This window comes from Argopecten irradians, chromosome 4 (genome assembly GCF_041381155.1).
Source record: "Argopecten irradians isolate NY chromosome 4, Ai_NY, whole genome shotgun sequence".
Lineage (NCBI taxonomy): Eukaryota > Metazoa > Mollusca > Bivalvia > Pectinida > Pectinidae > Argopecten > Argopecten irradians.
This window is the reverse complement of record NC_091137.1, coordinates 4,109,037-4,135,490: the sequence shown is the minus strand read 5'-3', so window position 1 is coordinate 4,135,490 and position 26,454 is coordinate 4,109,037. Positions and strand designations below refer to the sequence as shown.

General features: G+C 33.6%; 1 protein-coding gene across 13 annotated transcripts in view; it reads left to right on the top strand.

Annotated features, from left to right (window-relative positions):
• The window catches only part of LOC138320406 (voltage-dependent calcium channel type A subunit alpha-1-like), a 164,201-nt gene extending 138,501 nt beyond the window's left edge, over nt 1-25,700 (top strand). For 8 of the 13 annotated variants that reach the window (XM_069263358.1, XM_069263361.1, XM_069263356.1 and 5 more), the window contains 15 exons: nt 965-1,012; nt 5,576-5,698; nt 5,868-5,933; nt 6,175-6,266; nt 6,570-6,720; nt 6,991-7,118; nt 9,374-9,576; nt 10,138-10,242; nt 10,554-10,663; nt 11,607-11,624; nt 14,216-14,337; nt 17,024-17,120; nt 17,316-17,459; nt 18,173-18,500; nt 18,673-25,700. In XM_069263358.1, coding sequence (XP_069119459.1) covers nt 965-1,012; nt 5,576-5,698; nt 5,868-5,933; nt 6,175-6,266; nt 6,570-6,720; nt 6,991-7,118; nt 9,374-9,576; nt 10,138-10,242; nt 10,554-10,663; nt 11,607-11,624; nt 14,216-14,337; nt 17,024-17,120; nt 17,316-17,459; nt 18,173-18,500; nt 18,673-19,670 — 2,733 coding nt within the window. In that variant the 3' untranslated portion in view covers nt 19,671-25,700. The remainder of the gene's footprint in view (nt 1-964; nt 1,013-5,575; nt 5,699-5,867; nt 5,934-6,174; nt 6,267-6,569; nt 6,721-6,990; nt 7,119-9,373; nt 9,577-10,137; nt 10,243-10,553; nt 10,664-11,606; nt 11,625-14,215; nt 14,338-17,023; nt 17,121-17,315; nt 17,460-18,172; nt 18,501-18,672) is intronic. The other 5 variants (XM_069263360.1, XM_069263364.1, XM_069263357.1 and 2 more) reach the window with 4 other exon arrangements.
• The last annotated feature ends 754 nt before the right edge of the window (nt 25,701-26,454 follow it).

Below are 26,454 nucleotides of genomic sequence, written 5' to 3'. Positions count from 1 at the left end.
TGCTGCTGTAAAAGATAACTGGTATTTAAATACAAAAACGAACAGAGATTGAGAAAGCATATAAAGGAATTTACTACAATTAAAAATAAAAGTATCGTGTATGTAAAGAAGTAGACGAAGAGAATTGAAGCCATATTGAGTGTTGATTTCGTGACCCAGGGTAATCAGGTGCTATTCTCCGAGTTGGAGGCGATAAATACAGAGGTTAGTAAAGCACCTACCTACCCATTAGTAGATACGTGTCTACATGTATAGTACGTACCTCAATAGCACTTCCTTTCAAAGTACACTTGTCGAACAATCGATTTTCAAGTATATTGTTAAAACAAAGTAAAGCTTTTTTCTTTAAATGTTCGAAAATTTCGATTTGTTCCCCATTGTTCAAGTACCATTTTAATCTAGTATTGTAGTGATTAAATGACACAGTAGATTAATCAGATTTTAATTATCGAAAATTGAACATGATTTGATAAGCTTCGTGCAATATTTTTTTTCATTTAAGAATATTGAATGTATGCTAATCAGCAGTGGTCTAAATAGTATTTTGTTGTTCTATATTTGAGGCGGTAGAGTCCAAGGTTTGTAAGCACTGACCCTAGTCAAATTTGATCATTAAGATCAAACGCACATGTCTATTTCATCATGTCGTAATTACAGTAGTAAAATAACAAATCACTCGTTACCAACATACCCAGCTATCATAGTCACCCTTCGTTGTGTCTACTGGGAAATAAAATAAACGCACTTAGACTCAACAGATAGTGAGGTAGTCAGCCATGAGAAGCACATGTTACAAAAAATTAGTCGCATCTTACAACAAAGCACCTGTGTGTCATCAGCGTTTAGAAGTAGTAAACTCTACAATGCACCTATTAGGCAAGTTACGGTAACTACAATGTGTGATTTGATTACCGTAAGGGGTAGACACCTATTTTAATGGCTTTCCTGTTGTTCTGACTTGGAGACGATAATGGCACAGTTTAACGCCCCACCTCCCGGCTCTGACGATGAGGTTTGTTTCCAAGTACTACCATATTAATTCTATGTAGACCTGGCACCTTGTTACTACCGCTAACCACGTGGCAGCTTTCATCCAGTACTCACTCTTAATGTATTTATTTATATTTTTAGATTATTACAATCATTGATGAGTTCTGCAAAGCTTGTGCTTTTATGCATTTTCTATGTAACTGTTTTTCAGAATCCAATTGATATTTTAAATTCTTTTTAAGCCTACAAAATTTAATTCAATTCGAATGTTTTAAAATTTACAATATTTTTTGTTTTCATTCACAAATTACACTCATACTAAGACAGTTTGATTCTAAATTGTTTTCAGTCATATTTAACGCTTTTCCGCAAATGATAATTATACAATGTTGTTTTTTTATAAAAGGATACGTAAGCCAATGCAGTGGATGGAAGCTACTCACTATTCTAGATCCGTAGATGACTCTGGAATGACTATTTTTGTTATGTACAGATCCTGTATAAAGCCCAGATGCCAACAAATCTTACCCTGACCGAAACTCGATCAATACAAGTTGTGATGTATTATGTTTTAAGATTGACATTGATATCTATTTCAGTTTAATATATTTGATAGAAAAAAATCAAGTATTTTCTTGGACCTATCTGCTTATAAAATTCAATAGACATTCGATTAATGTTATTTGATTTTGAAATATGCAAAAGCAATCGGAAAAAAATAGAAGAGAATATATTTTTCAAAAAAACACCTCAAAAGCATAATGACATTGCAAATAATGCAAATCAATGTATTGAGACATATGGAAAAATCTAAAGATCTGAAAGCATTTGAGATGTGTTACTGATTACAAAAGCAGATAACGAAGTAATGCTTGGAAAAATTGTATCTACATTTTGAAATATACACATATGAAATTTATTACATGCGATTTAAATAACATCTGTCAATAAATATGACATTTCTACATCGTAACACTGACACGGATATTGTCTATTTTAACATAAATTAAATGCCTATGTGAATTCGAACTATTTCGATCAGGATGATTTGTTGGTAAGCCCTGCAGTTACGTCCGCTCATAGTCACCGGTAAACAGATGAAGTGAATTAAAATCAGATAAAAATAAGTATATTTTACTGAAAATTAGATATGTATTTTAAACGCAAGTCATTGGGCTTACCAATCATTTAGGGCTTTTTGCAGGATTCTTTATCAATGCCAAAATTGACTCAACATGCATTACGTTTTGCCTTTCAATCTGAATGTATAAAACACATTTTCCTTCAAACACCATCACTTTGATTTCTGCTCTCTAGTGCAATATGCATGAGAATGACATGTTATATAGGAACAGAGAACGTAGTGTATGATTTGGTTTTATTTATTTGATCTAATCTATACATAGACTTCCGATTCGACTATTAGATTACACTTTTGTGTGTATGAGTGCAATGCTAATGTTATTTATTTTATACGATCAGATTCCTATAAAGGGTAAAGGTAAATGGTTTGCGTCAGTTTTGGCAAAGCAGAAGAAAAGAGAGAAGAAAAGAAGATAAAGACATTCTGTTTACATTACTGATATGGATTAACAAAATATGACACATTAGGAGAAATAATCTCGGTGTTTTGGAGATTTTAACAGGAAGTAATCCGTGATATTAAAGCTTGATTGTGAAAGAAAATATTTATTTTCATTTAGAAATAATCTATGTACAGTTAGGAGACTAGCACTGATTTGCATAATGCCACTTCCATCGCTTTCGCTCTTCTAGTTTCACCCATTTTCACATATATTTACTTTTGCATTATACACAGTTAGCTGAATGATAAACACCCTACTTGCATTGTCCGGGATCACAATCATTTCTGCTTTTGATAATGTATGAGTGCATGATCTAGATAGCTTTACCTGCAATCTATTTAGCTTTTAGAATCTGCAATACATATCTGTGGTTTTGGGAATTGATAAATATGCATTGGTCGTCTTGTACAACATCTACGTTTACACGTGTTTAAGAAGACGTCATCAGTCGAAGAGCGTTTTGGTACAGTACGGAAAAAGATACTGCTAATAATGGTTACCTTTTTGGACAATTGGGTCACAGTGTTGATGACCTCTACACACGATATACACTATTCGTTTATGTATTAATGTTTGACTAAGATCGCCTAACGTTGCACACGTTCGTTTTGAGATTTTGAGGTTTCCTTGGTTCAGTTATATCAAATAACTCTCTCCTGACTAGAAACGCTAAAACTGATCATGACATAAAATCTTTAACTGCAATCGTTTTTTCCCGAAATCGCACACCACCATTTCTTATTTCACTTATGTGTAAATTAACCAAATAACTGTTTTCTTAGCATGAATAATTCGGTATTGAATTGAAGAAGTCTTTTCCCACAACACAGCTAGTTAACCGTTTTTGTCCCCATTTACTCTCCTAGACCTTTTTATTTTGATCATTGTTCTTATATAATACGTTTGCATTTTTATTTCTTTTTTTAATATGTATTGTCTTTAAAGTTTTTTAATGAAAATTTCAAATGAATTTGTCAACAAAACCTTCGTAAATGCACTCAACTTATTGATATTGCCGATGTGTTATTGCATTGGTTCACTTTGGATTCTAAGGATACATCCTTATATTTTCAATAGATTTGTATTATAGCGATTTCATTACTTTATAACCAATAATGGATCAGTTTAAGAATAAATCTTAAAAATGACAAATCCATCCATTTATTGATTTATGTGTAGATAGTTGTTTAGTATTCACAAATTAAATACTATTTACAGTGATTTTTTATGTAGGGAAACAATCACAAAAATCAAAACCTTGACGAAATATGGACAATCGTTTTGCAGTGTATACTACCATGATTCGGAAGAGTACTATCAAGCTGCCTTAATCATTTGATGTCTTAACATGATTTGAATATGTGATACTTTCATGTCATGCATCTATCAGCCCCCGTTCGTTCTCATTGTCATGTAATGGGGAAAAACAGGATTCCAATTTCAGTTTTCTTATTTCGCAACATATAACTTTGATAATATAAAGATAGAAATGAAATAATGTAAAGAAAAAAAATACATATATATGATGGTGAATGTTTATATAAGGAAAATAGATGTCCTGTTTTACCCCTAATACATTCATGTGTAAATGTTACGTGAAACTGTATCCCTTGCTCCGCCGTGCAGATGATGTATGTAATGTAATATGTAATTATAATTACCAATAATGTGATATCATAATCTATTCAAAACTTTTGATATTGAAACAATGATTGTTTTTTATTAGTTCTCGTGACCATCGTTTTACTTAAAACAAATTGCATTACATGAAAATATATACCTTTCATATACATCATCGAATACGCGGTATGATAACCCTGACATGCGCAGTCTGATTGTACTAACGTCTGTTTCAGTTTGTAATCTAATCATGTTAACCTCAGACTAAATGTGAACCAGATTTACTACTTGATATTCATTCCACCTCCTTTTTATACAAATACCTCTTTCTTTTCATTTCTGTCCTGCTTTTGCTTTACTTTCTCTGTTTTCTTACCTACATCTTACATATTTTATAACCTGTATCTGTTCTTAACCCAATATAATAACAGCAATCCGTGAACAAGGCGATCATTTGCATAGATCATTCTAGCACTAACACCTAGCCTCTTGAAATGATCTCATTATAAAGAACCCTATTTAACGTTTGAAGTCAGGAATACTCTCGAAGGCTATTCATGACGTGGAATTGTTTATTAAAACGTAAAATGAATCTTTGGCATGAGTGATAAGGCCTGCTTTCTAGTTCAATAATATATTATAATCGATACCATTGGAACATTTACATCAAGGTTCACGTCCTCAATAGCTCTCCCTTATCTCACTTTTCCTCCCGCTTATCGCCATTCTATCCAGCTGCCGGCAAACCCGCTATAGGTACTGGTCTCTCACAACTGTTCATTTCGATACGTCTAGAGAAGGAAATATAAATCAGTCATGGGATTATACCATAATATTATAACTTACCATCAACATGTACTTGCATTTATTTGTATCAGTAGAACATATATTTGAAAAGTCCCATTTCAGAATTTCAATGGAACGGATACTGAATATAGTAAACACTAGACCGATAGTCGGTGCAAATTTGTTACTGTAGCAGATATGTGAATTAGATGTTGATGGTTCCTAATCAGGTGATTATCTGGTTTATTACCAGTGTCATATTTACAAATTAATGTCACATGTGATTATTTCTGTTGAAGGTAACGGCGTCGACGTCAGACATCACGTGACCTTTGTGATGTGTTGGGACTGTTTGTACTTTGAGGCTAATACTTTGTATTGGAATATGTTTTATATCCATATGATACTGACATGGTGGTACATCAGTCACTGTTTTATTCGAAACTGAATGCAAAACTCATTTTGTATCAAAAATAAATTATCTTAACATTCAATGACAGTTTTGAATATCGTTGGTGATTGGTGACTTGAGATCCATGGAACGACTTTAAATGTCAAGTGTTCCTTGTTAATTGGTCTGATTGATATTGCAGGAATCATACGTGGGATTCAATGTCGGGGTGTTCAGATTGTTTCGAGCAGCCCGGTTGATCAAGCTACTAAGACAAGGATATACCATTCGTCTGCTTCTGTGGACCTTCCTTCAGTCTTTCAAGGTATCATTTGATTCGGAGTTTTCATTTGGTTGTATCCTATTCAGCTTACCATCATGCCTTTACGGAATCCAATAAAAGCAAGATTGATATAGCAATTGAACATTAAATTGACACCGCTTTTCATTACCAAACAAGTCAAACAATTATAGAAGCCTTATTTTCTTTGCAGGCGTTGCCTTATGTGTGTCTTCTCATTCTGATGTTGTTCTTCATCTATGCCATTATAGGCATGCAGGTAAGAGCTATTGAAATGTCTTGCTATATTTTTTATCATTTCACAATATTGAGATCGCAATACAAGTTGTGTAAAGCGTTCCTGTCTCATTAATACTAGTCGATGCTAAAATTTCTGCTACATCATTCATGACAGGTTATGAAAGTATTATCTAAAGTATTAGTATTAGTGTTATTGAAACTTGATAGATTAACTCTCGTTATGCAAATTTTACATGTGTGTACATCCGTTTCATTTTCAGGTGTTTGGTAATATCAAGTTAGACTCCCAAACGTCTATAACCAGGCACAATAATTTCCGTAATTTTGCTCAAGGCCTCATGCTGTTGTTCAGGTATGTTGGCTCAGGAAATATTGGTTGTATTACTAACAAATTGTAATCTGTAAGCATGTAACATAAATGCTTTTGATTATTATCAATCTTTATTATGAAATTTAAAAAGATACAGTAACTACTTTGTACACAAAATAATCCATTAGCGCGATCATATGTAAACAATATTTTGGTGCACCATATTATTTACAGTCTCTCTGATATAAACAAGTTAAAATTTAAAATAAACAATTTCTGTTATCGATAGTACAATCTATGAGGTTTATTATGTTTTATCAAGTTTATTGATTTTGAACCTTTCAGATGCGCTACAGGAGAAAGTTGGCAGCAGATAATGTTGTCGTGTTTGAGTGGCCAAGCGTGTGATCCAGAGTCTGGCAATACAAAGAAGACGTGCGGCCTTGACTTTGCCTACATCTACTTCGTATCATTTATTTTCTTTTGTTCTTTTCTTGTAAGTTTGATACAGTTTTGTATACTTTTTCTTCGTATAATCTATTTTCTTTATTCGTTTCTTGTATTTTAATATTCAGTCTTATGGTACATTGTTGTCAGTTTTCAATCTATTTTCGATATTGAATAACTATTAGTAAGTAATGGAATCTTGAGTTTAGTTACGTCCTCATCACTTTTACAATATAATAATGCATCTACTCTGAGAAAGTATATGTTCGGGCTTTCTTTAACTTCTTTTTCGAACTGTTTGTACGAACTTCGATTTCAGATGTTGAATTTGTTTGTGGCTGTTATTATGGACAACTTTGACTATTTAACAAGAGATAGCTCCATCTTGGGGCCTCATCATTTGGACGAATATTCCCGAGTTTGGGCGGATTATGATCCCTCAGCTACGTACGTATTCTTTTCACACCCTACTATTCACTTTATTACTTGTACTCCGAACAATTTAAAGTTATCTTCATCTTTTTTATGTTTGAGTCACGCACAAATGACGGTAGATTTAAAATGGAGTTAGCGTTGGAATACTGTAAACCAATGGATTTTTGCGTCGACTTAATTTCGCCATTTTCTCGCAAACGACTTTTGACAATGATTTTATTTCGTGATTTAGACAATTTCGCTGCTATTTATTCTTTTGTGGTTCCGTAACGCCCGCTAAATACGTGAGGGTTAATCGCAGGCGAAAGTCGTTGGTTTTACAGTATAAAGAGCAACATACGATTGGTTTTACAGTATAAAGAGCAACATACGATTGGTTTACAGTATAAAGAGCAACATACGATTGGTTTACAGTATAAAGAGCAACATACGATTGGTTTACAGTATAAAGAGCAACATACGATTGGTTTTACAGTATAAAGAGCAACATACGATTGGTTTACAGTGTAAAGAGCAACATACGATTGGTTTACAGTATAAAGAGCAACATACGATTGGTTTTACAGTATATACAGCAACATACGATTGGTTTTACAGTATATACAGCAACATACGATTGGTTTTACAGTATATACAGCAACATACGATTGGTTTTACAGTATATACAGCAACATACGATTGGTTTTACAGTATATACAGCAACATACGATTGGTTTACAGTATATACAGCAACATACGATTGGTTTACAGCATAAAGAGCAACATACGATTGGTTTTACAGTATAAAGAGCCACATACGATTGGTTTTACAGTATATACAGCAACATACGATTGGTTTTACAGTATAAAGAGCAACATACGATTGGTTTTACAGTATAAAGAGCAACATACGATTGGTTTTACAGTATAAAGAGCAACATACGATTGGTTTTACAGTATATACAGCAACATACGATTGGTTTTACAGTATAAAGAGCAACATACGATTGGTTTACAGTATAAAGAGCAACATACGATTGGTTTTACAGTATATACAGCAACATACGATTGGTTTTACAGTATAAAGAGCAACATACGATTGGTTTTACAGTATATACAGCAACATACGATTGGTTTTACAGTATAAAGAGCAACATACGATTGGTTTTACAGTATATACAGCAACATACGATTGGTTTTACAGTATAAAGAGAGCAACATACGATTGGTTTTACAGTATAAAGAGCAACATACGATTGGTTTTACAGTATATACAGCAACATACGATTGGTTTTACAGTATATACAGCAACATACGATTGGTTTTACAGTATAAAGAGCAACATACGATTGGTTTTACAGTATAAAGAGCAACATACGATTGGTTTTACAGTATATACAGCAACATACGATTGGTTTTACAGTATATACAGCAACATACGATTGGTTTTACAGTATATACAGCAACATACGATTGGTTTACAGTATAAAGAGCAACATACGATTGGTTTTACAGTATATACAGCAACATACGATTGGTTTTACAGTATATACAGCAACATACGATTGGTTTTACAGTATATACAGCAACATACGATTGGTTTTACAGTATATACAGCAACATACGGATAAAACAAAAACTTCTATGAGCATGCCAACATCAGATGAAGCTTTTAATTTCCTACTTCATGTTATTGTTCGATAAATTTTTAATCAAAAATATGTTCCAATGTAATTGATCTGGACATTTTATAACGTGGTCGAAATAATTTTCGACAAAATCCAATAACAACCGTTACTAGATTGTCAGTTTTAAAGTCTCAACATTATTGATTGTTTTCATCAATTTATTTCGCTCCAATCGGGGGTTTAAAATTTATAATACATTTCAAAAATGGTTAATGTGTATCAATAAGGTCTGTTATATGGAAAGGTCATGATGAAAATGAAGATATATAAAACTGTATAGAGAAGCATGTTTAAGAAATAAAACACACTAAAAAACATCGGCAATGTTGTTATTGCCGATGTTTGAATCATAAGTAATTATCGACTCGTCTGAGAACCAATGCCTGAGTGATTTGACCTGCCAAACGGATGGTCTCTGTGAAACCCTAACTAGGAGACGTGGGCATCCCGTACATAACGATTATGCCACAAATGACATATGGGAACTGATATGACAACGTATCAGATTCTCAAACATGATATAAAGACAATCATATGAGAATCCTTTCATATGTGGCATAATTGGTAGTGCATCTATCTATGTTTGCTTTGTTTTAACAGTGGTAGAATACACTATACAGACATGTATGAGATGTTGAAGAACATGGAACCGCCCGTCGGGTTCGGTAAAAAATGTCCTAACAAGTTTGCGTATCGGAAGCTCATACGTATGAATATGCCAGTAGCTCAGGATGGAAAGGTCAACTTTACGACGACCCTATTCGCTCTTATAAGGGAATCGCTTGGGATTAAAATGGCCCCAGGTAAAACGAAAGAGAATTCTGTCTTTACAAGCAAGTAAAAACATAAAACTTATATTTGAAAGGAAAGGACACTTCAAATATTTACGTTAAAGAGATAAAGCAAAGAATGAAGCCCACATCCATCAATTGCATCTATATCTCAAATTTGCCATTCGTTATTTAATTCTGCTGACACCGTAACTTGATCGAATTCATACCAATCAATTCAATTCATTCATATGACTTAGTAACTTAAATGAAATATTATCTAGAGGCTCTTTTGAAATCCATGTTTGATACATTGGTAAAATCAAGAAGTTTTTACATTTGATAGAATGGAAAGGCCGATAAGATCATTAATGCGTTCAATATATTTGTACTTTTAACTTTTGTCACCAACTCATGCCAATTTTATAAATGCTACACAGCATTATCGTTATGAAGTTAAAATGACTTTGATTCACATTTCTTTTCTTTCAATAATATTTTCTTTGTGAATTTATGCATGTGTACTGGGTTAAAAACACTGTGAACAAATATTCTAGCACTTTATCGTTTTGAGTATGCGCTGTGATATTTCAGTGGAGGAAATGGACAAGAAGGACGAAGAGATGCGAGACATTATACGCAGGTTATGGCCGGTCCAGGCCCGTAAAATGGTCAACCGTCTCGTTCCAAGCAACAATGGTATGCTCTTACGCATCGTATAAAACTATTTGTATAACTTCTGTGTATGTTTTGTACATCACAGTAGATGTAGTTTCAAATTATTGCAATTATATACTATTAGGTTTTCTTATCTAATTTCCACCTTATTAATTTCAAGACAACCAGAAGAGTCGCGTAATACATGAAGAACATTTAGGAGATACTTATTTAGCTGGATTTCTTCAAAAGTTGTATTTATAAGACCGTTGATAATATGTTTCATCGCCGCTCTTAACATATTGCTAATGATTAGTTGTATCATTTGATGCGTATTGTCATCTGTGTTCTAGAATTAACCTACGGAAAGCTTACAGTGGGGAAGATATATGTAGGTCTTCTGATATTAGACAACTGGAGAGCTTATAAAGCAAGCCAGACGAAGTTTAACAGTATGAAAATGGTAAGTGGTGTTATTTAAAAGTTAGCATTTGCATTTTACTACATGACTGGTCAATGCATCTAAGTTAAGTAAGAGAGATTGCATTAAATGAATTTTGCTTCTGATAAAGGCGTTAAATTGTAAATGTTTTGATCACCATGGGTTGAATCATTTCATAATATTTAATGAATGTTTCCGTATGATGACTTGTATTGGGGTCGACGAAGTTAATATTGCGAGCAAAATGTTATTTCATCAGCTAGTTTTTGTTTTAGAAAGCGCAGAGCGCATCTTTGAACAAACTTCATATTTCTCGTTAAGATGTATTGAAAGTGCATACATATTCTCAGTAAATATTGAGTTTGTTTAAGGATGCACTCGATAGTTCCATAGACAAAAACTTTGCAAAAATTTTCAAAAAAAAAGATGTCAAAATTTTCACGGTTTATAATCTAAGAATATTTTGAATGATTATCATGGCAACTATAGCTGCAAAATAGAAAACATAGTTGAATCAGAAATGTACTAAATATTTAAAATATTACAAAATTATTCAATAAATATTAGTGAAAATTTCATGGATTTGGGGGCCAAAAAGGGCTCAAACCATACATAGTCATTTGTTTAATTATTGCAGCTATTCTCATGACATGAACACCCTTATTTAGGAGGAATGGGGCGTATTCAAAATCAACACGTGTTATTATCAATGACTGATATGAAATGCAGATAAATGTACTGATATATTTTTGATTGTTTACGTTTTACATGGCTTTAACCACTTATTTTTCGAACAAATTTTATCTTTAAATCAACAGTTAAAAACGTGATACATTTTAATGGTAACATTCAAAGAAGATGTATCTACTGCTTTGAAACGTTACTGCTGGGTTCCAGTGCAGTTTTAATTATCATGATCTGAATCATTCAGTCGCCATTTAGGAGATTTTTGGTCTGTTTACAGGAGGATAGTAAGGAAGAGGTTAGTAGCAGTCGTCTCCGTCGAAGTCTTCGCTGTGGCAACCACACAGCCAAACTTGACCCAAAAACTGCAGAAACTACTTGCTAACAACTGCACTCTTACTATCGCATGGCCTCACTGCACATTTTGAATGACCCCCTATAACTAACAAATGGAGTAAACATATGTATATCAATAACTTAAATATGAATGAAGGGAAAATACAAACATAATATTCCGCATCGGTTACCATTAAGGCTGTAAAGTCAAAATATCTTGATTATTTTACATCATATTACATGATTTATTTTGACAAAGAATATTTGTTTATATTTTAAAATGTAATTACATTACCTATGAAGTTTTAGTTTGTAAATCAATATGTTAATAATGAGAGAAGGTTTATTGATATACATACTAGCAGCATTCGTATCCTATATATCAGTACGATGGGCTGGTCGATGGTGTTGCTTTTATGTGATGTATTGCTACATTCCATACTGTGATCGGTCCAGGTTTGAGCAAATACAACCGATACTAACACTAACCCCTTTGAAAAGCGGAGGCTGGGGATGAGTCCATCCGAGATGTCTCGCTTATTCATTTTAATTACCTCTTCGAGATATCAGATCTCCTCCGTTACATTGACGTATCATTTGAGATATTTCTTGATTAATCTATATAGGAAAATTGAACATTAGTAGTACTTCGTTTGCAAAATAAATATTAGCTACAATATTCAAAATAAAACATTAACAAAACAAGAACATTAAATTTTAAACTATGCTGATAAGGTATATTTATCATATATAAACAGATACATTTTAATATTTTATTATAATGCTAAGGTCGCAATGGGCTCAATCTGAAATATTCTACGAAAATGGGACCATTTCGTCGCGTCTCCTATCGCTATCATTCCCTCAATTTAAGATGTGATGTTTTGTTATGTGTTCGTGTCACACAAGGTTTCTGTTTGCATGATATGACCATAAATTCATTTACCATCATTTTGTACATTAGCATGTATGTCTAACCATTGTTATTTTCGTCATTGTGTGCGTTCTTGTTGTTCTTTCCATTCGTTTGAATAGCTACATTAAGGATTTATTCAGATATGTAGACTCGATTTAGACAGCAAATATTTTCTTAAAGAAAACAATTGTATGTATAGGTCACTTTTAATTGCAATTGATCGATAGGATGATCTTGGAACTTTTAAAGGATGACAGTCATAACAAATTTAAAAACAAACTTCAAATATAATACTTTAAAACACGTGATTATCAATTGAACTATGTGACTGTTCACTTATTTAGATTTTTATGAAGATATAGTTTAAAGAGATCTTATGATCATATCAAATTTGGCGTAAATATGTAATTTTCTGTGTTGTACGTTTTGTCTCCTCTTCTCAGACCCTCCTCTACTCTCCTTCAGCTAGTCAAAATCTGCTCCTAGTAGTGCTATCCAGTTTCTTTCTCTTCACTCATTTTTAAACGTCTTTATAATTTCTCATTGAACATCAGCTCACTAACTACATTACTGTATTTATATTTGAAATTTACATGATATGAACATTTGGGTTTTGAAACTTGGATGCATTTGGTATTTACCGGTGTAGGTTATGTTCATTCATATACACACTAACGTTTAACAACTGACCAATGTAATGCATTAACATGGGTTTGACATGGGTTAACTTTCGTTCACTAATAAAAACTAATATTGGGTCAACGTCAATGGCAATATTTCGCACCTCCGAAACATTACTACCGGACAACCGAAAACCACAACAAGGTATTTATGTTTGATATGCATCATGTTGTTGTTTTTTGTTTGTTTTTTTTTTTTTTTTTTTTTTTTAAATTCTAATCATTATTTTGATTTTCTTTTTTTTTTTCATTGTGTCATTCGGGGTTTGATAAAATTATATTGTTACTTCATTGCAAGATTAAACGTGCACGGGGAAGTTTTTTTTAAATTCAATATGATATTTTTAAACGAGTTGACTGAATTAACTGAGTTTGTTCGTATTTAGACATTCTGAATTTATTATGATTGTATGGTTATCTCACTAAATGTTTTCTCGAAAACTCCGTCATTTGTCTTTTTTAGTTATGCGTTTCTTTTTTTCGATGTCATTGATTGACAATATGCTGCATAGGTAACAATTACAGATCTCACGGATCATTTATTATTCATCATCAGAGTACTTTTTAAAACGGTACTGATGCTCTTCCGGAATCTTGCGAAAGCCTACTAGCTATTTTCAACACACAACACATACGATTCATGTAACTATTAAGGTTTAGATAGAAATCCAAACTCAACATTCTCAAATGAAAAGTAATTTTGTAAGCATCACTACTACGATATAACGCCATGCAGGAAAGTAGACGAAGATCGAGGTCTATCTCTTCTCCTTCCTCCTTTCTCCTTCCTGTGGCTGCGTCTTGTGCTTCTTGGTGGAGTAATGTACCCAGACGTTGTGTACCGGAGCTAGTCGCTATACGACGACACACGGTATCTGTATTCGCTTCATTAATTATAAGTAGCTAGACCACGCCCGTATCCCACACCCTCGTTAATGTATGTCCCTCGTTTTCCAGCGTCACCCGTGCTTTTTCCAGAGACTGATGGGGGTGCTGAGAACACCGTCGGCTCGCTCAAGCCAGAGTCTGGACCAGGATACAGATCATTCCGGGGATGACGACATGGACGGGGGTCACAGGTAAATACAAGATTCAGAGGTCAAGGTTCATAGAGGGTGGCTGACTCAGCAGGTGTGTGTGGCTTGTCTGCAGCAAAACGAGTTGCCAATTCTACTGCTACTACTCCTACTTCTACTTCTACTACAGCTAATCTCATCTCAGGTGACATAATTACTGTGCTTCCATTTCTTCGGTTTGGTGTTCAGCGAACTAACCATTTGATCATTGATTAAATTTATATAATTGTCACAGACAAAATTATGATAAAATAATTCAACTTTTAAAAGTTGCATCGCAAGTAATATTAAAAACGCAGTTCTTGGATGTTGTAAAGATTTAACTAAACAATGAAATGAAAGCACATTTATTTTAGTCCTAGCATGTTCTAGTTTTAGTAGACCACGATTTTTTTTAACATTCCTTTTTTTCTAATGATTCAAAAAATCGAAAACTAAATTAGATTACACTGCATGATGGATCCACATACATTAACTTTAGAGGCAGCTAGCACTCGTTACGTCTGACACTTATACTAGCATAGAGAAATGTAAGTAACACACTTAATCACTCACCATACAGTCCCTTACAATGGCTAACCCATAACCACCTATCCTTGCCTGGGTACCAACCTTCCCTGGCATGACCTATGACCAATGTTGACCTTCATCCACACATCTTTTAAGGTCTTTAGGGTTACGATCAATATAAACAAAATTGTGACGTTTTATTTTCGTTCGAAGATACGTTAACAAATTACAATGTTATATACTCATTTTATGTTACATTTTTGTTCATCAGTTTATTGTCTATCAAAAGTATAGTATAATGTGTGTATATATAAAATCTGGCATAAAGAAATAATAGGAATCTTCGTTGTGTTATACAACTTACAATCATAATCAATTTGATGGTTAGAGTCATTACGTAATACAGTTGACATTAGCGTAAACAAATTTAGTTTTTCTATCCTTTTAACAATATTCTCTACATCCTCTACTCTCTACCTTATTTTCTTGCATGGTCATTTTTTTCCATTCTTTATTTCTTTCACTTTGACTTTTAATCTCTCAAATTTCGAAGTAGTCTACTATTTTACTACATTTCATACAGTAAAATATAGCTAACGCCATAGAGAATGAACATCGAAATTTATTTTTTTACAGATAGATGTTACTTTCAAAGCAAAAATATCAACAAACATAAGTTGTTACAATGTCAATTTAATTTATAATCAAACTTGTCAAATATTGTTTTATGTTGTCCTATCCTGATGTTATTATACTAAGATACACAATGCTATATGCACCATCAAATCTCTATCTTATGCTTCTGAAACAAGCCACAACATGAACTGTTTATTGTTAGATTCTCAATCTTGTTCTTATTTTTGGAAAAGGTAAGTATGACATGTGAGAGTTTGTACCACACGATTTACGTGGCCTCATTTCATTAGAAATATAAAGCTGAGAAGGTACTGTCAAGTAGACGGATATCTCAACCCGAGATGAAGACATTGACCGGTCAACACAAGGCTTACCAAGTGTTGTCACCAAAAATCTGATTGATGATTTGTCCCATACTTAAAAATAATATCAGTTGTTAATAATCATTTGAAATGCGCCTTATCACATCAAATTTCTGATGTATCAAAATGGATGACGTTATTATCGTCAACGGGAGAAGACATAAATAACCAATGCGTAATATTTAAAATTATCTTTAAGTTATCTTAAGTTATCCGAAGAACGACCCTAATAAGTATTGGAGAAGCATATATTTAACATTCTTCACGTCCCACGTCTGAAAAGTCTTATCTGAAATTCACGTACTAGCTAAGTAAAGCCAATTTGCGATCTCGGAATCAAAACTAAGTCTAGTTATAGTAGGACTTTAAAAATGGTAATGAAAAACATAAGTAATGATTGTAAGTTCATTTGAGTCATCCTCTACTGTAGGGGTATAATAAGCCGTTAGTGTTTCAATGGATTTCAATCTGATTAAAATCCTCATTCTCACTCCGATTAATAAAGCATCTGTCAGCTTTCCATATCGTGTGATAATGTATAAAGATGCTCGGAACAAGAAGCCGAATTGGACATGTTGTCAGGACCTGTATTTTAATCAGATTGATTGGAGGTTGATATATCATCTAAGAAATATGCCTGGCATATCCTATCGAGTAAGGTATACGAAAATAATACATAAATTCGTATATTTATGATTGATATAGTGTGGTTAGCATTTATGATAAATGTGCTGGTGATAATTCGAGCTAAGTATTCAGTATTTCGGTTTGTTTTTGGCGATGAGTAATCGGATGTTTAAAACGGAATTGTGTCCTTGACGGGTATTTCGAAGAAGACTTATATGTTGCCTGTAAGAACAGGTGTTTATAATTACTACTAATAACTGTTATTGGCAAGCAGGAACATCGTGAATATGAAGTTAGAACTATCTAAACACGACATAAAGTTGCAGATACAATAGCTCTATAAAGTTTGATAATGACTCGGTTGCTTTGTAGTTTTTAAGATATACACTATTTATTGTCGCTGATCTAGATGTATTTGGTTTATGTATCAAAAGTGTATAAAGTCTTAATGTTAAACGATTAATGTATCATTGTACTAAATGATAAATTTAAACATTGTGAATGTATATGATTTCCTTTCATATCCGGCTCATTGTTTGTGTTTTATCTTGTAGCATCGACAAACACCCATGGCAGCGTTCTTTGAGTTTTTTACGGCGTGGTAGTAAACGCAAAAAAGACCACCAACAAGGCGATGCCTGCAGTTTAAGGGTGAGTTATCAACAACAGCCATTTAATAGCTGCTGGTTCAATATCATTTCATAGACGTCTTAAAATCCAATACGTTGTTACAAATATTAAAAAAAGATAATATTACAATTCGTCATGACCGTCTATTTAAATAATTTTTGTTGATGGACTGTGATCCGTTTAGTTGATTTGTATTAACACCTACTATACCGACAGGTTCATGGCTACCGTTCGGAGTACGGTGGGTACGTAAACTCCTCGTTCTCTTGTGAGGAGGATGACGAAAAAATTTCCTCTGTCTCATCGCCTGCTTATGTTAGGGTAGCCATTCCACACAAGAGAGTTTTATATCTCAGACAGGTACATCAAACCGTGTTCAAAGCTTTTGGTGAAGGGTTTCCGTGCAGTGGTTTTATAAAGAAACCATATGATGGGCGTGCGATACTGGTTATCCCACTGTCAAAAAACACGCTTAAGCTTTCTGGATTGTATTTGCATAATCAGGCAATTCTGACATGGGTGATTGGAGTCTTTAAACACGTCTTTTTAAGATCGTTGGTTATCGGTTATATTGGTACCTAAGAGTTGTTGATTTAATGATTTTTTTCTTTCAAAACGTCTACAATCTGCTTCAAATTTCCTTCTTTGTAACCGCGGTTTCGCTGCAATACTTTTGGCTGTGAATTATCCCTATACTGTGTTTTGGCTCTGTTCTTTATTCATCATATTGCTACCTATTCTGTGTACGCGCGAGAAGAGATTTCTTGAAAAAAAATCCCTGCTTGCGAAAATACATAGTAAAATGGTGTCGGTCGTTGTGGTAAGCACATCATAAAAACATTACCAATATTTCATCTAATACATAAGCAAGAATGTCTTTTCATTTTTGATTAAAAACTGATTCTGTTAATGCGAAAATTTGGTGCGGAAAATAATGTATGGGACACATGTGTCTGTCTATTCATATTACAGTTTTATCAATATCAATGTAAGGAATTTCTCTTTCAAAAAATCGCAAAAGGATTGAGCATATATTGTATGCCAACACTCTAACATGTTCTATTTTTCATCAGTCAATGGAGCGGCAAGACTTTTCACGAGGTTTGAAGCCTGAGCACGCCGGTCACGTATCCATGTCCAGAACTAATTCTGACCAGTCTATCAGGGGCGGAAGTAAGTCTCCCTCCCTACCAGGTACCCCTGTATCACCCAGATCTCCACTAATGCCACACCGCAGTCCTTTCGGATCTCCAGTCGGTAGCCCATATATGGGCCGACGATCACCGTCTCCTAGGAGAGGCGATTTAGGATTCGCTTCAGCAGTAACTAATATTTGTGAACAAGCTCATACCATAGCAGAACAGGATCGCAGGAAACACTACAGAAGTCGAGACTATGACGGTACGTAATCTAAAACTTATCGAGCTCTAAGATTTTGTAATGATTACACAACTATAAATATAATTGTGAGAAATCTGTCACATTTTCTGCATATTGTTAGAATTATGCATGTATTGAATTTACTGTATGGAATGTGCGTCAACACTTCATCATAACTCCATTTTCATTACAGGTATTCTTTTAGACGAGACTCTTAGTTTACCAAACTCGCCACAACTTAGAGGACGAAGTAAAACCCGTCCACCACTCACGATGCAGTCAAACGTGATTGGCTCACCGGCACCAAGTCCACAGCCTCTTCGGAAAAGAGATACGACTTTTTATAGGTCCACTTCGCTTGAGACCAGGTCTAGAAGTCCTTCACCAACTACCACCCCATCCCAGACTCCACAACAAGAGTACTATGGAACTGCAAATTTAACGGATCGTTCCCGTAGCCCAAGCCCTGCTGCCACTTCACCACCAAAGAAACCAGGCCGGAAGCTTCCATCGATTCCACCTAAGCCTTCTTCTTTAAATCTTGCTCAACCAAAGTTAAAGTTAAAAGACAATATGCCACGAGTAATGCCATCACCAACTATTCCCCAGCCCCCAAAATCTCCCGGAAGTATAAACTTTCCGAAATTGAATAAGTCCCCCACACATGTGCCGAAACAAAATATCCCAGTGGCGTCGCGCCATATTCCTCCACCTGGACGAATGGGAAGGCCGGAGCCATACAGTCCCACAGAGAGGAATAATTTGAATAAAGTCAGTAGTGGTCACTCAAGGACATTACCGTCACACGGTGGTAGGACTAGTAGTCATGACCACCACATGGGGCACGACCGGTCACATGACAGATCACACGAACGGTTACACGACCGATCATATGACCGGTCACATGATCATCGTTACCGTACCAGTAGTCACTCCCCAGAAGTTAACCGGAATAGTAGTAATGAACAAACCAAATTTTTAGCAAGCCATTTTGACGAGCAGGCCTCACAAAATATAGGTCGTGGTCAAAGTGGCCGACAAGGTGGGCGAGGGGGCTCACGAAACGCGTCGACGCTACCCAATGGATTCAAGCCCAAAGGACATAAAAAGAAACCCGAGAAACTAGAAATGAGGAGCGATAGTAATATACCGCTTCACAATGATTCCGATGATGAATCTGACTGGTGTTAGCATTCTATTTAGATTATTGTAATATATCCACTGCCATGCTCTGAAATGTTCCATTGCCTGTTATGTGATATTGTGTTCAAATGCTACTGTTGCTGTTGTCTTTAATTCATCTTTATTGTTAAATGCGTTATTATATCTATTCTCAGGAATTATTTTATTTTTATTTTCTCAATACCAATATAGACTTTCCTAATACCTGAAGCGCATCAAACCTTAAATTCTTTATTTTGCTTTTATCTTTTTACAACAAAAGTAATTCTGTCATCAACATCTTCACCTATGACAATCGTATTCATTTTGTTGGGATTTTAATCCCAACATTATTAATCTATATTATATGTTAAAAGAAGTGTGTAGAAGTTTTAAATAAGTGTTTAAAAATACGTATTGTGTTGAAAGCTTAGCTTATTGACAGATCGCCAGCTGTCAATCAAACCGCACGTGACTTTGCATTTTGTAATGTGTGTGCTACGAGGTTTGCTCCGACATTGAAAAGAAACACGTGCGTTTGTGAGCGCGAGGCGTGGCTATATTACACCTGGCGATCGGTCAATTATGGCATATTTCAGAGGATTACGGTGAAATATATTTTTGTCTTTTCTTGCCTTATTACGTAGCTTGGTTTTCGTCCAGGACCCAGATAATCTCGTTATTCAAGCTTTATGGTTGATGTTCCAATGAAGCATGTGCTGGAGTATGTAATGACCCTGGTCCCAGTACTTCTTCACAACTATCAAATGAGGTTTGTTAGTTGATGAATATAAGGTGCAATACATTACATAACACAACCAAATCGGTGGTTCTTACTCAATTCTTTAACACTTTCATGAATTGGAGCATCCTCACTATATATATGATAGGTAATCTTGTACTTACAACATAAGCGCAATCATCATATAATGCAAATACGTTAGTGATGGAATAGGTAGACCCATGAATCCATATATGATTAATCAATATAGTTTTAAAATGGACCAGTGATCTCCATGTTTTTGCCCGATGATATTGTCTATAAATAAATAAATGTATCATATTTCCATTTTACTGTTCGAATGGTAGCGATGTATTTTGATTACTATGTGTGAACTCTGTGTTACAAATATTTGTTTCCTTACATATAAAACGTGCTCCTTCCACTACAAAGGAGAGTTCAGTGGGAGTTCTCACAGGGTAATAGCCTATGGTTTTGCTCATTAGTTATTGATCATAGAAAGAATAGAGATTATCCCTAAAATTCAAAAGTTTGAGTGATATAGATTGCTTTTCACCGAGGGGACCCTGGATATGTACATACATAATTTACATTAACAAATACATGTTTGGTATGATTTCATTCAATATAGTTCATACATTACGCTTTATGAATTTCCAATGATATCATAAGGAATGTGAACGTTCGGTGTGTAATGGATTTTATTTTGAACTATGTTCAAATTATTAATTTAATTAATATGATATGCATTTTACCTCTTATTGAACTGTGTGAACGAGGCGTGATAGCGTTAACGTTTTACTGCTGGTCAGAAGGAAGTATGGCTGACCGGAAGCTACTCGTGAACATGCGTATGATTGTCTATAAACATTAGTAAATATGTCATCCATTTTAACGTTCACAGAGAGTGAATACTGAAGACGAAATACTGAATCTCTAGGTTCAGAATGCCATTAGCATATAAGATGTATGATTGTGTTCACATAGTTGATAAAAACTGATGGTTCTGTTCACTAATTAATTTTTGTCCTGTCGTTAACCCATCGTTATTTCGAAATTATTAATTGTTTTTTTACTGAGTGAATAGTAACTTAAATGTTATTATCTATAACAGATAAGTATATTCCCTGGTCTTAAGTACTTACAAGTCGACATAGTTTAGTATGTTACAATTAGTAGATAATAGATTAAATATAGTATTTCAAATATTGAATCATTATCTGATCTGACCTACTATTTCATAGTATATAATTGTTAAAGATGTTGATATTATTTGTTATATGGAATTAAACCCCGAGTTTAACCTAATGACACTCAAGTTCTCTTAATCACACTGTTTGAAATGATTTATTATATTACAAAATAGTAATTATTAGCTGTTATTATTATTTAAATGTTATATTATAATCGTTACTATAATTTTAAAATCTCTTTAACGGGTCTACCCACGCATCGATGCGGCTTCCTATTATCACACATAAGTGTAAGTACATTGTTTATCTATATGGTTACCTGTTACGTTACACGATAGATATAAATCCATGTTAAATAACACACGTTTATTATCAAGTCCCGATATGGTAGAAGTGAAGTTAGTCGCCCCTCGCTGCTGTCGATAATGAACTATTGTACAGATCTAAGAATCATCCTGAGGAACTGTTGCATATGTAGCCCCTTACTTTCGCTACGTTTTATTATATCTGCTAGACGTTCAACCCGCTTGATTGAAGTAGTATGTATTTTCCTTCGATGTAAACATGCATATATTTAATATCAACATAGTTGTTCTGTCTTTCGTGCAATTTCGTACAAGATACACATGATAGTTAGATACACCTGATAGTTAGTAGGACTGGAGTTGTAACACTTTTAGCATTTATACTTTAAGAGGCTTTCCCGTCAGGTGACCTTGCCTTGTACTACCATTGATGAGGAGAACAACCAAGGCCTAGCAAGGCCTATGTGCACTAAGTTAGGGTGTCACCCATATTACCAGTAAGCATTTATGCTGTACCATGTATATATAACCGTGTTAAAGTGCCTGGGATCAACAAAACTCCATCAATGGTCATTTTATTTATGATAGTAACAATGGTTGATAGTGGATCAAGCGTATGAATTAGGTTATAGAAAGCTGCGATTGTGAGTAGTCTTCATCCCATTCCTTCATCTGCATATGTAATGGGGACCAAACGGGAGACATTGCCTAATTCTTATTGACAAAATTACCCTTTTTCATATTTTTCTACCAGTCGCATTTTTCAAAACCTTAAAGTGTTCGATATTTAACATTGTGACTCCAATACGGATATTGATATATGTTCATTTCACATCCATTTTGCCTGGCTGGCACTCCATATTCACTTTATGTCATAAACGCTAGAAGAGTTGATATTTAAGTTGTGCACAGTCAATGCGATACTGTTGTTGTGTCATTATCTGATGACATACATTGTAGTTTATGTTATTTGATTTCCCCACAAACTTTGTAACAAATCTTAGTTCTTTTCAATTTTGGTAGATAAAAGCTTGTATTTTTTTTCTTTTTGTGACTTATTTTAAGATAGTTTTTTCATATACTTCTAAACAAAACCACATTTTCATATCTAGTAATATTTTGATTTCTTATGTGAATATTTCGTTATTTCTACTCAAGTACGATCTTTCCAAAATCAATCAACATCTATACAGGAAATAGCTCTTGCACTTTCACTATTTTATTTGTATCTCATGCTTATATTTCTTTCAGAATTTCTATGCAAACATCAGTTTTAGTAGATATCGTTTGCCTTTAGTAACAACAATATTGAGAGTGGCTGATGTCATGTTTTCAAGATGGAATTGTATATTAAGAATGAGATTGACAGTTATGACAAGTGTGAATAATGTTTAAGTTAATATTGTAAGATGGATTTTCGGATGCTCTCTGTATTCATTCATTGTTATATATATCATGAACAGTAGTAGTGGCGTGTGGAGTGTTTTGTCTTCAATGCTATCCTCACTGTTGTATTCAGTGTTTTTGCAATATTTTATGTTTTTTAACCAGGATTGGCTCATTATCTATACAAAGCATAGTCAAAATTATACCATGGACATCAAAAAGTATTTTAAGACTAATTTTAAGACTAAAAGATAAATAAAGAATAATCATTGATAAAGAAAATTTTAAATATAAAAGATAAACCCAACTGTTATTTAGTCGCAAATACAGTGAAGTTAGTATTTGGTAGATTATGCTAATGTTAATATTTAATATTTATCCGTTATATGTCTATTTCCTCTCCATGGTTCGGAGTCATTTCATCATGGAACATTTGTTCACTGTTTTCATTCGTATTTTTTTAATTTTTTTAATTGATTTATTAGTAGATATTTTTCTTTTCATTTTGGCCTTTAATTGTATTTGTATATACTTACTTAAGTCAGAAACAGTAAACAAAAAGTGTATTTCAAAATTGTTATAATACTAAACGATCTCTAACTCTCTATCAGGACTGGTTTAGTCATTCTTATTCACCCTCCCTCGGTCAGTCTTCCTGTGGGTGTTATTTGATGAATGTTACTAATCAAGTCTAGCCAAATAGATTTACTGAAAAATATATAAGTATATGTTATATATAGGACATTTAATGAATACATCTTTCATAGGACGCCGAATCCTCATTTGTGTTTTTCATGGTAGCTGGTATTAATCTTGAACGACGTAGCCAATGATTTTATACGTTCTTTATCTAAAATGAAAGTGTCTCTGACTTTTTCAATTACTTATTTTGAAATGAGTTTTTCCTTTCATCCTTATACTAAGATATTTTTATATTAAAAGATTTGTTAACTCTTTAATTACTGTAATTTTCCGCCAATATGAAAACACATAACGCACTTAATTATCCAATAATCATTATACATTTTCCAGTTTGTTTTGGAAGCATTTATTTATCCTATCACGGCCTCTCTTGTTTGATTTAAGGATGTAGTTAGTTTTTATCACGTTGTTTAAATGCCGTCTAGGCAATTAGTATGCATTTTCTATTGTTAGGACTAACTACATGTCGAGGCTGTAATAATTAATGCCAAAGATTACACGTAATGCTCAATAGGCTTTCTCTGATATGTATTGCGGAAGATAATATCGGCGATAATCAAATTATGATATAAGCATATATAATAAATAATTATATTCTACGTTACTGAAACATTCAGTCATGTTAAATCACCTTGTGAGTTGTGTGTATATATGTCATGCGTACTGAAATAATACACTCTTCGATCCATTAAAAAATAACTCAATCTCTCTTCCTTTTGAAGTTAGAAAAAAACGATGTCATATAATTCACACTAAATGGATAGCAGAAACTTTAATTAAAGTCAAACGAAACATACAAACCAATCACCCTAATACCCGTAACTAAAAATAAACATCAAATCATACCCCTCTTTTTAAGGTCATCCTCATGTCGCGCTGATCTGTGTTGTTAGCACATAACATAACAGTACTGCTGTGTGTGTATTTATGTCGCAGTACGGCTGTACAATGATTCCTTTGCTTCATTCTTCCAAAAATGGCTGTGATTTGTTAAGAGTAGTTATGAAACAAGTGATATCCTTGAACATTGATGATAGCAACAATTCTTGAATTTTTAGTGAAATATAGATTTTTTTTCATTTTTTAACAGTCGGACAATATTAATTGTCAAATTTCAAATTGGTGATTCCTTTTGCTTCTAAAAAGAGAAAGTAACAAATGTATTTGTCTGTTCGTGTATTTTATTTTGTTATTGTTATTATTGTTAGTTGAAAATCGCCCTTATCAACATTCAAGAGATACGTTTCTGATAGCAGTGGTAAGGATTCGTTACCAGCTGGGTAATGTTATATATAATCATTGGCTGAAGATGTCGTTACGGCAGTTTATATTTACCTTGTATAACATTATTGATGCTAGTAACTACATCATATTATGTTTAATATTACCTTTGTGATATACATCCATCGTGGTATATATGCCCAAATGGTGATATCGTTTATTTAAAGAATTCCTTATATGGTAAATGTTTATTCCAGTACGACGACCTACTGTCGTATCGGTAAGTTATTGTAGTTTTAGCAGTGTTTGCACCATGGTATTCAATCAAATGATCATTTCTATTTATTAGTATTCAACATGTTCAGTTGGTACGTTACTTGTAAATAAACATAACTTTTAAAAAGAATTCATGTACAAAATTTTTAAATAACTTGTTTTTATTTTTTATTTGATTGCTTCAAACATTCAATTAAAACTTAAAGAAAAATGAAAATAAAAATATACAACATTATTTATGAAATCTTGCGTTGTATCTAGCGTATGTTACTGCCGTTCTATCATAAGATTGCACGATTGTGTTACAGTACTAGTGTATCGACTCACTGTAGTAGATTACATCGCTACATGGTACAGGTGAAGTGTCTATGTAACACGCATTGTGATTGGCTGAAGTGTGTATATAAATAAACGTTACACAATGCAACCTATTTGTGCAATCGGGACGTTGTAAGTACGTCGAAACAATTACAAATGTTCATAGATAAACATCTGAAAAATTAATATTTGTAAAATAGAAGTTTTACGCTATAAAAATAAATAACGCTGATATATAGAATTCGCGCTGTAATATACATGACTGCTGGGTGGTTTTTTCCGTAGTACACCTAACGATAGCACATGTGACGAACTTGACCGACAGATTTTCCTGAAATAGCTGTTGTAAATATATAAATAAGATGATTGAAAAAAAATCAAACATGGAAAGAGATAACACACAATCAGGTTATACTAGCTGTAGAAGAATACATAATATTGATTTAAACATGATAATACTGGTACCGTTAATGAATAAATATGAAGGTCAAGAAGAAAGTATCTGCTAAAACAACTGTTCAGTTTCATAATTATGGTAAGGTATATTTAAAATGTCAATTTAACTCTGAATTTGAACTTTATACTGAATAAAAAAGTGTGGAAGTACTAAAAATCGTCGATCGCCAAGCTGCCAACGCGTGCATATTATAAGTTACCGGTAAGATACATGT